This window comes from Mizuhopecten yessoensis, unplaced genomic scaffold, assembly GCF_002113885.1.
Source record: "Mizuhopecten yessoensis strain PY_sf001 unplaced genomic scaffold, ASM211388v2 scaffold1379, whole genome shotgun sequence".
In the NCBI taxonomy this organism is placed as follows: domain Eukaryota; kingdom Metazoa; phylum Mollusca; class Bivalvia; order Pectinida; family Pectinidae; genus Mizuhopecten; species Mizuhopecten yessoensis.
In genome coordinates this window covers 311,090-324,826 of record NW_018404017.1, presented here as the reverse complement: position 1 = coordinate 324,826, position 13,737 = coordinate 311,090, and the positions used below count along the sequence as shown (strand labels likewise).

The window sequence follows — 13,737 nt, the reverse complement described above, 5'->3', positions numbered from 1 at the left end:
TGGTATGAATTGTGAACAATATCATGTAAGCTACCATGCAATAATACAGTGGCTTCCATTGTTATAAACAAGTAAATATATATATAATGTTAAACATGAGGCACAATGGGTCTGCACTGCTCACCTGATACTCATGCTGATGGCAAACACATATTGCATTCATTTTTGTGACCTTTAACGTAGAATGAGGTTAAAATGTTTAAAAACAAATCCACAGCAAGAACTACATGGAAGATATTTACTGATTTTACTCCTAATCGACAATGATATACCTTTTGTAAAATGAGTCATATTCTTATGTCAATTGACCTTTTTTTTGGATTATTTACTAGCTTGCATTTCATCAACTCTAACATTTATTTATTTATGTATTCATAATAATTCACAAAATATTAGCTATTAAACAAGTATGATTTATACTTGATATTCCAGGGATAACACTCACACCATCTGCCCCCCCTCCCCCCCTTGATACAATGTCATGAAAAAATTGAAGGTGTGTGCCATCAAAAGAACCACACCACAGCCTAAAGGCAAAACTGATTGGCTTTGAAGCCGAATGTTTCTCCTCTATATCTTTAATGAACAAGTATCAGCCTGGCAGTTTGTCATTTTTGTTTACCTTAACCCAATCAAATAGCTTTTTGCATGCCTTCAATTTTGCGATGATATATTTCCAGGGGTGCAGAAAGCATAAGTTAGCATAACCCCTGGAGTATCAAGCAAGATATATAATTATGAACAATACTTACAGTAATATTTACATCATATTCATATAATCTACTATATGTATACAATCAGTCACCTATAATATTATTCTATAAATATATATTACTATGCATTTTCCTCACACATCTGAAAGGTTAGTAGGATTGCCTAATAACTGATATCTATATATATATATCATTGTACATGGAATTGGTGTGAGGTTTCAGGTCTTTGCTAAGCTTACATGACTTATAAAGTCTATTGTATGTTCTGTATGTATATGGAATATGAATAGTCTTCCTCAGGGTGTAGAATTTCTATATCCCACATACCTACATAATGATGGACTCTTTCTCCCACCTCTTAACAAAACCTCTGGTAAAACAGGACACAGACAATACAAGTACAGCACTTAATATAGCAGTGTTTATAGATAACCTATACACAAACTGAGACCAACAGGGCAGGACAACTACCATGTTATTGTAAGTATAAACCTTAGATATAAAGATCCATGCCAGACTTTCAGGGCAAGCTTGTAAACAATTCTCCTGTTCTTCAGGTAGTGTTAGTTGCAGAGGCAAGTTTGCAACAGTCAGTCAAACGACGTTTTGATGCGTTTTCAATTATGACGTCCTAATAAAACTCCCTTATCTGATTGGGAATAGCACAGGAAAGTGAGTGCACCCATGTGAGATACCAGGATGTATCCAATATGGCTGTTCCCCCTGGGACATAGATATCTTTCTTAAGCAGAGGTGAAAACAATGTAATGCTACCTCAGTGAAATATCACAATGTCGACACGACAGCATGATGTTCCATCCTGTGACATTACTCGGACAAATCGCTACCCACATAGGTGCCTATACAAATGGGAGACGCCATCAAAACTAAATAGTAGATACCGGCATGTTCTTTACAAAAAAAAAAGTAATGCTGCATTAAAATTCATATTGTTGAATTTATCACTCATGACGCTGAGGCAGAGGACAACAGAAAGGATTATTACCTAGATATAGATCATAAACACCCAAGTAGTTTTATTATTTTCATAGCAAACACTCAAATTCTGTTTTTTGTTTGTTTTTGTTTTCATACTCGTATAACAAAAAAGACAATACACTATACAGCACAATTGCACTACAACACGATAGAAATGTGACACAACACGCTAGAAATGTGACACGATAGAAATGTGACACAACAAACTATGACGTCATTGATATTGTTTTTGCCTGTTGATTGAGCCGATGACAATTTCAGCAAGAGGTAGTACAGATGTTGTCAGTATACAATGTGTGTTTATACCTGTAAGTCACGTTTTTGTTTACCTTTTTTTAAAAAGCAATTCAAATGTTAATAGCGAGTTATGATTTAATGAAAACATATTCATGAAACAATAAACAAACATTCAAACTGCTTACAAATACTCCATCATTAAGTGATTTGCATGTCACTTTTCTTTTTAAATTTAAAAAAAAAAAGAGAAACATTTCATCCAAGTATGAAACAAACAGATGTTAAAGCTGCATGAATCCATGACAGATTCTTTAAAGTAATTTACTTGTACTGGTTTTTTTCTATAAGTTTTCCTGAAAAGGAGTATAAAACAATAACAAAACCTTGCAATCATGAAATGAATACTGTAAGAATTCACTTACGTTATATATGAGCCTTTTGAAACAAAAGTTTGCATATAATTAGTTTATTTACTGATAACTTTTGTATCCTATGATTAAATAATAGCTTATTGATCTTGCTTGATTATATATAGAATTAATGGAGTGTGGCTAGCCACGGCTTTACAACTAAGCACAGCAGGGTTAAGATATTTTGAGTGACTATACTTTAGTACAAGTTCCGATTTTCGAAGCTGTTTACAGTCAGATGAAAAACAGCGAAGATAGAAAATGAATACCAAATACTTAGATAATGAATCATTAATTTAAGTTACAAAAATAAAAAACACTAATTGGACGGAGAAAGAAATTGTCCGGGTGTATAAATATACAAATGTATATAATTATCTAAAAACAAATATAAGGTGTAATTGTATAGATATATTAAAAGATATGGAATAGGTTTATTTTAACTTATCACATTAGTATTTCAATTTATATATGAATACATTCAACCATGCATGCAGTTTTCATTTGACAATATTTGTAAGTGAGCAAATAAACATTTCTAAATACATATATGTATGTTCAGGCTTCAATATTCACAATGTAAGTCATAACTACACTCCTCATATTTTTTGTACAGTTGCTGATAAATGGATTTTGCTGATCTTTAAGCTTGACCCTTGTCTTTGAATATTGTACATGCTTCCCATGTTTCATGAAAACTTCACGAAATAAGCAAGTTTTCTTGCAAAAACTTTAGTGTTGACAGTCTGACAGAAGCCTCCAATACAATAATATTTCCAAAATATAACAGTCACATGTGTTTTCCAAAATACGGATAGGCTTAAATATAGTGTATCAAATACTAACCAGAATATGAATATAGCAGAATAAATAAGTATAAATTATATCTCGTTTAATCACCCATTTTAATGATTATATTATTAGATAATATGTTTTCATTTTATGACTTGAAACTGTAAATAAAATAATAACTTAGTGTTCCTCATAGCTACCTCACATGTAGACCATAATCAGGCTACAAATACATTATATTTACTCTCACACTTAAAACTTTCTGTAGGATTAAAGCTGTGAAAGTTCATTACACACTTTAAGGTAAATGTGGATGGATAATAGTAAAAAAGGGACATTCTTTATACATATGTAAAGTCAAAAAGTATCTTTTTGAAAATATAATGAAATTTCTAATTTTATGTTCATGTGCATCAAGAAAGAATGATTTTATCAACATCTATTCTGACCTGCTCAGATCTCAACAAGACCAGTAAATACAAGAGTATTCAAGTTATATAAGACAAAGCAATACAAAAAATGTCATATGTAAAGATGAAATACGGTTATCTATTTAAATAAATTTATATACAATAAAAGGTGTTATCAAAAAATCCAGATCAAATTCCAAGTGGAATCTCTTAGCTTTTAATCATCATATCAACATGTATCACATTCAGGAAATCCATTAAAACGGATGATTATGCTTTATAATATACTCAAAAGGAAAAAAAGGAATAATGTAGAAAGTTTAATTGCATTTATATTACAAAATGTAAGAATAGGAAGTCGGCAAACATTCACACACTGGTAAAAAACATTTACTTCAACATTGGATTAAAACCCAACTAATCTTAAACTTATTCATACATGCAAGGAGGATATACAAGTTAAATTATGTTATCAAATTCTGTTATAAAATCTTATCAATTTAAGAAAAATTAATACTAAATAGTTTGAAACTCGATAACGTACTAAATGCCAGTTCATTGTTTTTATGTTCGTTGTAAACATGAGGATTGTATTGCGTTGTGCATACTGAGTTTGTCATCCTCATGTTCGAAAAGTTTTGGTAGAAAATTTGCATGAATTTTATCTGAAGAATAAACAAGCCATTCCGATTGATATGTGTTGCCTTTGTCACGCTTTGACCATCAATGCACAAATCAGAGAAATTAACTTAAATGCAAAAACTTAATGTTGATGGAGATGCTGACAAAGTCAATGGACCATGAAAGGTAGGCCACATCCAGCATTTGATGTATGGCTTTAGATATACTACCTAGGATGCATGTATGGACCAAGTTTGGTTGGTCTAGCACTTATACTTTCAGTGAAACTGAACTTTAACGCAATAACTTAATGTTGACAATGCAGCCGTCGCAGGAAAAGCAACACCTTAGTCTCGCTTCTGCTACTTCGTGCCGACGAGACAAAAATGGATGGCATATATATTCACCAATATTTATGAAAAATCCGCAGCTGCAACACTTATCACAATGGGAAACTAAGTGTGATGAATTAGGTATTATGTATGCCATATATCTCTAATGAGTCTCAGAATGTACCAACCAAGTTTAAAAAAAAAATACTTCTGGAATATGACATCAAGTAAGTGACAAATGAAGAATTATATGGTTAAATAAATACCAGTATACATGTGTATATTTACGCCATGCATTAAGTTTAAATAGTCTCAGAATCAATGGTGTTTTTTTAAAATTGTCTCTGAGGAAATCCCCCCCCCCCCCCAAATGGGCTGAGTCTAGCTGGAGGGAACTCCCCTCTCCCTTTTCCACCCATCCCCTTCCCAATGGATTTTGAGTCTGGAGGAACTCCCCTCTCCCTTAACCAACCTTCCCCTTCCCCATGGGTATCAGGATCAATCCCCCTTCCAAAGCAACAGTGTACCCTTTTGACTTGCCTTGTAATGGGAACATTGTACTGCTACTGCAACCAAACTTTGGATCACACATCAATTAAACCTTCATCCACCCTTGTTTCCACTCCCCCTCACAACCAACATTGGTATCTAAAGCCCAGACTATCCAATCTGAACCCCACCATCCACCCTTGTTTCCACTCCCCCTCACACCCAACATTGGTATCTAAAGCCCAGATTATCCAATCTTAACCCCACCATTCACCCTGTAAAACTGAAACCCGCCATCTACCCTGTAAGGTAATTAAAATACTTCTAATGGTATACAATCTATTACCGCTTATTATAATAGGATTTATTTGGCAGAAGGGGGTCTGCTGCCCTTTTTCTCTTTGAATACAAGAACCAGAAGACACCACAGCAAATGAAGGGTGATAACATCAGGGCAGCCAGTTGTTTGTAGGTCCAGGGTTGCTCCGGAAAGTAATACACAACATCTACGTCAATGTGCCACGTGAACCGGGGCACAGAATACTGATCTGGGTGGGTACTAAACTGGAATACACGATTAACAATGATACTAAACGCTGATTGGTCATACCAATGACAGCCTGTCCATTTGGGCCTTCTGTAATGAAAACACTCGCTGTTTCGAGCGTTGGGAGGTGTGAGACAGTCTTTATTTAATACACATTTCAGCCATGGTTCCATCACTCCTTTCCATGTCTGATTGGTGCGGTAAAATACCATGGTTTTCGTGTCCATCATGCCGAAATCAAGAAAAGCACATCGTCTCTCATCCAGGAATTTAAACATGTCTGGACTTGTGTAGCTGGTGAGGCCTGTAAACACACTGGTCTCCCACAGGAAGAAGTTGCGAGCACCTCGGTACTTCAGCATGGTCAGGTCAGACACTGTCTGCAGTCGGACGTCCGGATCAATCCAAATGGCTGAACCAAATTCCTCGAGCATCAACTGTGTCAAATGTATAGGAAGTATACAGCTATTAATTATATATAGATAAACATTGCATTCAAAATAGTTAGTAAATCAGTGATAAATCTATACATTTGAGTCCTGAGTCCTATACTCATAGAACTTTGATGGAACTCAATAGAATTTTGCGAAATACTTAAATTTAACGTTGTGGGACCGATTGTTTTGAGTAATAGAATTGAAAAGGACCCATGAAAATAAATTGTAGATTTATCACTGGTAAATATAATATGTATTTCAGGTCTAGTTAAAAATGTTTTTATCATACAACTGAATTCAGTGATAAAACAACATTGCATATCACAGGGAGTAATCTTAATAACGTGTTCTTGTTCTTGGACCCTGGTAGCAGTGTACAGTAGAAATGGCCCGACTCTGATAAACAAGGCACATGTCGAGGAAAAGTAAACACAGCGGATTTACCCTACACAACACATGTATACATGTATATATATTTGTAAACTGCATTACATTTACAATACATATAAAGTACTGAGAAGTGTATAAACCTCTTTTTTCTATGTATGTCACTTGTGTGAAAACCATGGTTACCACATCAAAAATTACCAAAAAATGCCAAAAATTGCTATTTTTGACCCAAAATTTGACCCCCGCAACTAGTATTTTTTTTCCTAATTTCTGTCTGAAATTAAAGATTACCTACCTGGTTGCAGAATTATCTGGGTCCCAGTAAAGTTGTAAAATTTGATTTTTTGCAATTTTGCATGGTGTGCTGTTGTCAAAACTTTACCTCTTGTAAAGCTAGCTTTTCATGTGTAGGCACCCTTTCTGATTATGGCCAAAATTTTATTCTCGAACCAAAAAAATCTTCTTTTTTTACAAATGTGAAGCTCACATAGCCCACTTCATCATGCTTATACCAATTTTAGTACAGTTGTATTTTTATATAAAAAAAATACATATCATTATACAGGGGTTAGCCATTCAACAAAAATATCACCCATGGCCACAACCCTCTACTGTATACTGCTACCTTATATATCACTTTCTTTTTCCCAAAATTTAATTAAAACCTTTTAAATGTCTGGAAAATGAGACAATAAACACAACGATCTATCCGTTACCTTTCTCACTTTAAACCCTCTACTGTATACTGCTACCTCTGCATGTCATAGCGAGTTCTTATACAACTTTCCTTGTTCAAGGTCACTGAATGCCATGATGAGTTTTTATCAAAGTGTTCATGATCAGGGGAACTGCATGTCATAGTATTAGAGTTCTTCAAAGGCTCTTCTAGGGTATGCATGTTTAAATGACATCGACTTTTTAAGGCAACATTGGTGTTTGTTCTTACCAGAAAGATTTAATTGCCAGTGACCATGACCTTTAATTGTGACCATAAAATCTGGAAATTTGAAATTCCAGTTACATAACATTATGTATTTAGGATATCCACCGAATACAATTTACAACTAAAATGAACACAGATAGGTCACAAAGGGATATACCATATTTCTAACAGAATGTTCTGGGTTTTTTTTATGCACTCGACATAAAATGGGGGGGGGGGGGGGGGGGGGGGCATATAGTGTTGCCCATGATCAAAGTGGTTGTGACTATTTATATAAAATCAAACACTCAAACTCATTTCACATGGTGACAGGGGCATTTATGTCTTAGACATTTTCTAGTTTCTGGTAACATTGACCTTGACCTCAGGAACATGTTAAGCCTCAACATGTGAAATATTAATAATCATTAACTCATTCACCCCTGAAGACACATTTGAACTCTTCCAATTCAAAGGTTGGAATAGTCCATTATGAAATTTCAGGGGTGAATGAGTTAACATCTAGACCCTGAGATAATCTAAATGGAAACAAAAGTTTATGAAGGCCAGAGAAAAACTACATCTCTGATGGGGGGGCACTTATTGTTTTCCATATATATTTTCTATTACTCAAATGACCCAAACAGAAACTAACCTGGATTATAATTGGGCGGTAGGCTTTGTTGGTGAAATCGGCCACATGTAGAGGGTAGACATTCGCGTCAAACTTCCGCACATCACACTGGCAATGTTTCTTCAACTGTAGAGATGTAAAACATTCAGGATGAATAACGTAAAACGTTTTTGGAACAAAACAAAGGTATATGGATATTAAGCATGGCTGTGATATGATCCATTAATGAAGATACAGATTATATGACATTAATGTGAATGAAACATGGCTGTGATCATTGTGCTGTTTACGAAGAACTAGATATTAAATATACATATATGTCACTATCGTGAATTACACAGTTTTGAAAAAATAAATTTATAAAAGGCCATAAAAATAACACTGCATGAAATAGAACAATAAACAAAAGTGTTACATATGTATGAACACATGTGATATCATTACATAGGGCAGACTTAGCTGGGTCTAACATATCAGACATGGACTGGTGTAAGTACACAGATTGTACTTTACATGGATAATTGACTACAATTAAATATTCAGAGACCACCTTTAGGAAGTCAATAAAGTGTCATTTACTGACTTTAATTTCTTAACATAAGTTTACTTAGTATGAAGTTTACTGCAGTAGGGAGTTTTTGAGTGGCATCTGACATAGACAGTCTCTTCCTCTGCAGGGATAGAAATTAATTTTTAAAATCCAATAGTCAGTCGAGCTAGTAGTTTCCAATTTTACTAGTCTGCGTGCCAATTTTACTAACCCAATATTATTCAAAAGTAAGGTCAAATTTTGACAAGTTAAAAGACTGGTACATAATTATTTTTATTGATAGTCTCTTACTTCAGGTACAGTTTATATAACATTGGCAGTACATTGAAACTGCTCTCAAGAGACCATGCCACATCTGTAAGAGAAAGAGCTCCAGACTGCCTATGTCATATGGACTGTACCTGTAGTAAGCCAATTTACCTCAGGCTCTGTAGTGTACGTAATGTACAATTTATAAACAAATTGTACTAAACCACTTAACATTTAAATATTAAGAGTAATGTAATTTGTATAACATTACATACAAATAGTTAAACTGTTCAGCTTAAAGGGCTCACATAAACCTACCCGTACTTTTCATATCCTATGGAAGGTATGCATCTACACTTTAAAGATTTTTAACAAGATACTGATTTTAATATGGAAGCGTAGTGTGTATATAAGTGGTTTGATACTGACCAGGACGAGCTCAGAAGCATAAAGACCAATGTCAAACACCACCAGTTGGAGGTTCATGCCCTTCGCATTGCCTTCCACCACTTGCTTAATAAGGCCTTGAATTATCCAGAAATCGTCTGAAGTGACCGCCGTCACGATAGGTGGTATCTTCGACAACTCTTTTGGAGCCTCTTCCCCTTGGAAGGTATCTTTGTATTTCTGGGAGCCAATGCGACCGATGTATGGCCCTGCTTCTCCTTTTGGATACATATTGACAAACTTCACATTTTCTTCCAAAGTTTTGCTGAATACAGCATCACAAAAGCCATCCAGATCATCATCATTGATGGTCCGGTGTACGGCGAGGTACTGAAAACCTTTAAAGGATAGGTAGGCTATGCACATCCAGAACAACAACGACATCAGGACCATGTACGGTGACAAAGGGAATGACCTCGCTGGATTCCCCGTGGTTGCTGTGGTAGATTTACCGGCATTGTGGGTAGGCAGAGCTGCCTTTGACTTTACCTTTCTTCCTCCTGATCTCATCTACAACAATTTCAATCAGGCTATATATGTCCCCTATTCATGAAAGAAAAGGCTGTTGCAAGATTCAAGTAGTGAAAAAAAAACACTGTTTTAAATGCTCTTCACAATTGAAGACAGTACTGGGGGCTGAGTTTCACCACCTATTAATTATGCAAGTACAAATAATTCTCTCTACTAAAGTACTGGACTGTTTACAGTTGTTGGCATACATTTTAATGTATTAGTTTGAATGCAGTGGGTTTTTTCTGTTAACTTTGGATGCAGACTTTTTGTCTCAATTTTGGCAGAAAATACATGTATGCCAATTGGGAAGCTATACATTTTGGAAATTAGGCATAAATATGAAATAGTTTCAATAGGGAATGGGGCCCATTTTCGGCCCCGGCAAGTTCCCAGAAAAAACCCACTGGAATGTGAAGTAATTTGTAAAATTAATACTGCCAGCAGACATAAAATTAACCTATTGAAAAATAATGTGATAGAGCAAAATTTAATTACTATATTGCGATAGATTATTATTTTCATTTCTGTATTGTGATACAATTTGATGATATGCCTTTGTATCGTAATTTACTGATTTTCTGATACTTTTTTTGTATATTGTAGTGACATCCCTACTTGATGCACAGAAAATACATAAATGTTGGTTGTGTACAAGTCCTTCAAAAGTTGTATTATATCATTGGCTTTATCAAAGTAATTTGGTAAGCAATGAATATGCCAATACATTACTTACAATCACTGAAAAACTTTACCTTAAAATCTAACCATCTTGTGTATTAAAACATCCAACTGTGGTGGAAGGGGAGATAATTGAGGGTTAACATTCTGGTTATGCTTGACATATCGTCAGACGTGCACTGGTATACTCTATACAGAGTATTTGTATAAGGAAGTAATTATATAAATTGTTACCAATATCTTAGCCCGAGTTTCCTCTTGCCCTGACACCAGACTTAGACAGATAGATGTCTGGTGTGTGCCCCCCCCCCCACAAAAAAAACCCAACACACACCAGACATCTATCTGTCAAAATGTCTTAATCTGGTGTCAGGGCTAGAGGAAATGCGGGCTACCAATGTCTGTTTGGGCTTGATTTGAAGGAGCTGATAGGCTGAAATTCTACTACGAAACTGTGGAGACTTTTCACATATCCACAGCTCTCTTACAAACAATCTACCCCGAGGAACCTTAATTAAATCCACTACTTTTGTTATTTTTTGGAGAGTTTCCTATTGCAGTAACGCCTAGTTCTGGAACGATTCAAGTTACTTCTTCCGACACGTAGCTTCTCTTCATCCATTACCTGGTAAATATTTTCAAGTTACAACCAGTTTTCCACATACGCTTCTGGCCAAAAATGTTCAAGTCTACATCAGTAAGGATTAGCATACTTGCCAACTCTCCCTATTTTGGAGGGAGTCTCCCGATTTTGAACCCTAACATTGAGCATTTTCAACTAGAGAATTTGATAAATTATTCCTATTATCTAAGATCTGGAGATATTAGCCAGCACATAGGACTAGTAGTTAGCGCCTTATAAGGCAGCTCCTGCGAATTCCTCATTAACTATTATTGTATTGATTAATATATATGCTAATTGTATTGACTGTATAAAATTGTATATCTATGTACTGTAACGCGCTTTATGGTGGCTTATGTTAGCTAGATAGGGAGCTAATATTCAATATCAAATGTTGTGTATTAGTATTATTATTACATAAACACTATTTATTTATGCTTTTAATTCTGAACACTCGTAATCTCCCCCTTGGAAATTTCAAAAAGTTGCCAAGTATCGATTAGAGTATTATTTCCTTTAGGATAGGAACATATTTCATTGCTTGACGTTGGACATTTTCTAAATTACCAGTCGATATTTTATGAAATTTCTAAAGCGCCCCGCTCCCCCTAAACCCATATCCACCAATGCTATGCCCATTTATATAATTATTTATGGTTACGGAATAAAAAAAAACACTGTTATAACATACGTATGCGTACTGATAGTGTAAGATGATACAGACGCCTGTGAACCCAAAACATCCCGGTAAAAACATATACAGGTGTACACAACCCGTACACACAGGTAAGCTACACGCGTGGTGTAGATACATGTACCTGCACCGCCTTACCTGGGATAAATGATGCTGGTCTCTTATCAGAAACAGTAATTAAGAAGTTCCGAAACGTGTAGATAACGACGCCGCGTGTAAGAAAGTGAAGGCTTAGGTTATTGACATGTGAGAACACGTGGGACACGCTCGAATTCACCAAAGTTTACCGTAACAACAGTCTACACGCATTTTTATCGATACTAAGCGCCACCTGGCGGTCAGGTAAAAAGACCGTAACAAAATATTTTTCTTCCGGTTTTGAATCATTTCTTTTACCACAGACTTAGATCTGATTCCGTGTTTACGTATAAAGACTGCATTATGTGAAATATGTAAATTATATCAGTTTTAGTTATTTAGTGATCTACCTCGAAAGGACGTATCACGTAGTAGTAGTAGTACTTAGTTTACTTAATTCCCTTCTCTTGTAGGAGATTCTGAAGCCAGATACACTATATTTGCCTGGCGGTTTGAAGCTGCATAGCTAAAGTGGTAGACATATATATGTACGTTTCTAGTATATTTGAAAGAGGGGGCGTAGAATGAAATCTGTCGCCGAGCGGAGCGAGGCTAAAACATTTTTGGACCTTTTTTTGCTAAAAAAACATAAAATAATTGTGAAATGCACTAATGTAACGGTTCCTGAGCATGTATATTTTATAGTTAAAGTGTCAGGGTGTTTATGTGTATAATTAATGAATATAATAAATTGCCATATTCAATACAATATTAGCAGATTACGATAGTTTTTTTTCTTTTTCTTTTTGAAAAGGGTGGCGTACGCCCATTACGCCCTCACCTGGACCCGCCCCTGATATAAGTCTGTATTGCAATATTTGCTGAGAATACGGATTTCTGTTGTATTTCTAGATTGCATGGTGAATATGAAAAGTTACTCTGGAGGAAATTAGCAAGGGCCACGACACTTTGGTTTATGAAAAATCATAGACGTCTAAAACTAGTAGTATATATATACAGCTCTGGTTAAATCTGATCGAGTCCCTAGAGGTCAATTATCTAGAAGTACCTGTCTATTTCAAATCTCTACTATGCATCTCTTCATTGATGACACTTATATAACAGCTTGTCTGAATGTATCATATTGTACATGGCATGGAAATACAATATGTTCCCCTCACGCACTGCACCTTCATTGTCAGATACAACTCCGGAAGCCGTCACTGTGTGCCGTAACGGGTCCGTGTTCAATGATAGTTTGAAGATTGTTTACCTATTATATAGTAACATACACTCCGACTGAGCTGTATTTGGGAAAAATTCTGATTCGGGGTTGGGCATATTAACTCTGTCCCCCTTAAGGAACTCTCTCCCTTACAGAGCCAGAAATAGTGTATTCGAAATGTATAATTGATTATATGTAGGTATATGTACTGGTATATAACTTAAACTAATAAAAATCTGACACAACATAAAAAGTGGAATGGAAATAGGATTTAAGTGAAATGTATATTTGAATTGTGTTAGATACAACTCTGATGTTACCTATCCATTACGCGAGTTGTTACAGAAAACAACTGAATGGTGCTGGAAGGTTGCTCAGGAAAGAAACTTCCAAAGACTGAAGCAGCTTGTCACACAAGCACACGTGTTGCGCTATTATGACTCTGACAAAGAACTGACCTTAACTGTAGGTGCAAGCCATAAAGGGCTAGGTGCAGCCATCGTTCAGGAAGGACAGCCAGTTGCATTGAAATGACCCATACGTACTCAACCAATTTGATTAAAACCAGATCTTTATTCCACTCCGATACTCTTCAGGGGCGGATCCAGGATTTCCTAAAAGGGGGGGCCGAGAAATTTTTCTCAATAGTCAACGGTGTGCTGTGAAAGGCAGCAGCCCGAGCGCGTAGCGCGAGGAGGGGGAGGGTACAGACCCCCTCCCCGTAAGGGGGGTTTGGGGGATCTCCCCC

General features: G+C 35.8%; 1 protein-coding gene across 1 annotated transcript; it reads right to left on the bottom strand.

The window, feature by feature from the left end:
• Window positions 1-772: 772 nt before the first annotated feature.
• On the bottom strand, window positions 773-12,012 carry LOC110460707. The gene is made up of 4 exons (XM_021513767.1): window positions 11,825-12,012; window positions 9,162-9,689; window positions 7,955-8,059; window positions 773-5,987 (listed from the first exon to the last, which is right to left on the bottom strand). The coding sequence occupies exons 2-4, from the start codon at window positions 9,687-9,689 to the stop codon at window positions 5,346-5,348; spliced, it is 1,275 nt and encodes a 424-aa protein (XP_021369442.1). The 5' UTR covers window positions 11,825-12,012; the 3' UTR covers window positions 773-5,345.
• Window positions 12,013-13,737: the final 1,725 nt, after the last annotated feature.

Excerpts from the sequence above, each read along its gene's own strand:
- LOC110460707 (XM_021513767.1), bottom strand. The coding sequence starts at position 9,689 with ATGAGATCAGGAGGAAGAAAGGTAAAGTCAAAGGCAGCTCTGCCTACC. Across the intron at positions 8,060-9,161 it reads ATGCTTCTGAGCTCGTCCTG|TTGAAGAAACATTGCCAGTG; the intron begins GTCAGTATCAAA and ends ACATCTCTACAG. Across the intron at positions 5,988-7,954 it reads ACCGCCCAATTATAATCCAG|TTGATGCTCGAGGAATTTGG; the intron begins GTTAGTTTCTGT and ends CATTTGACACAG.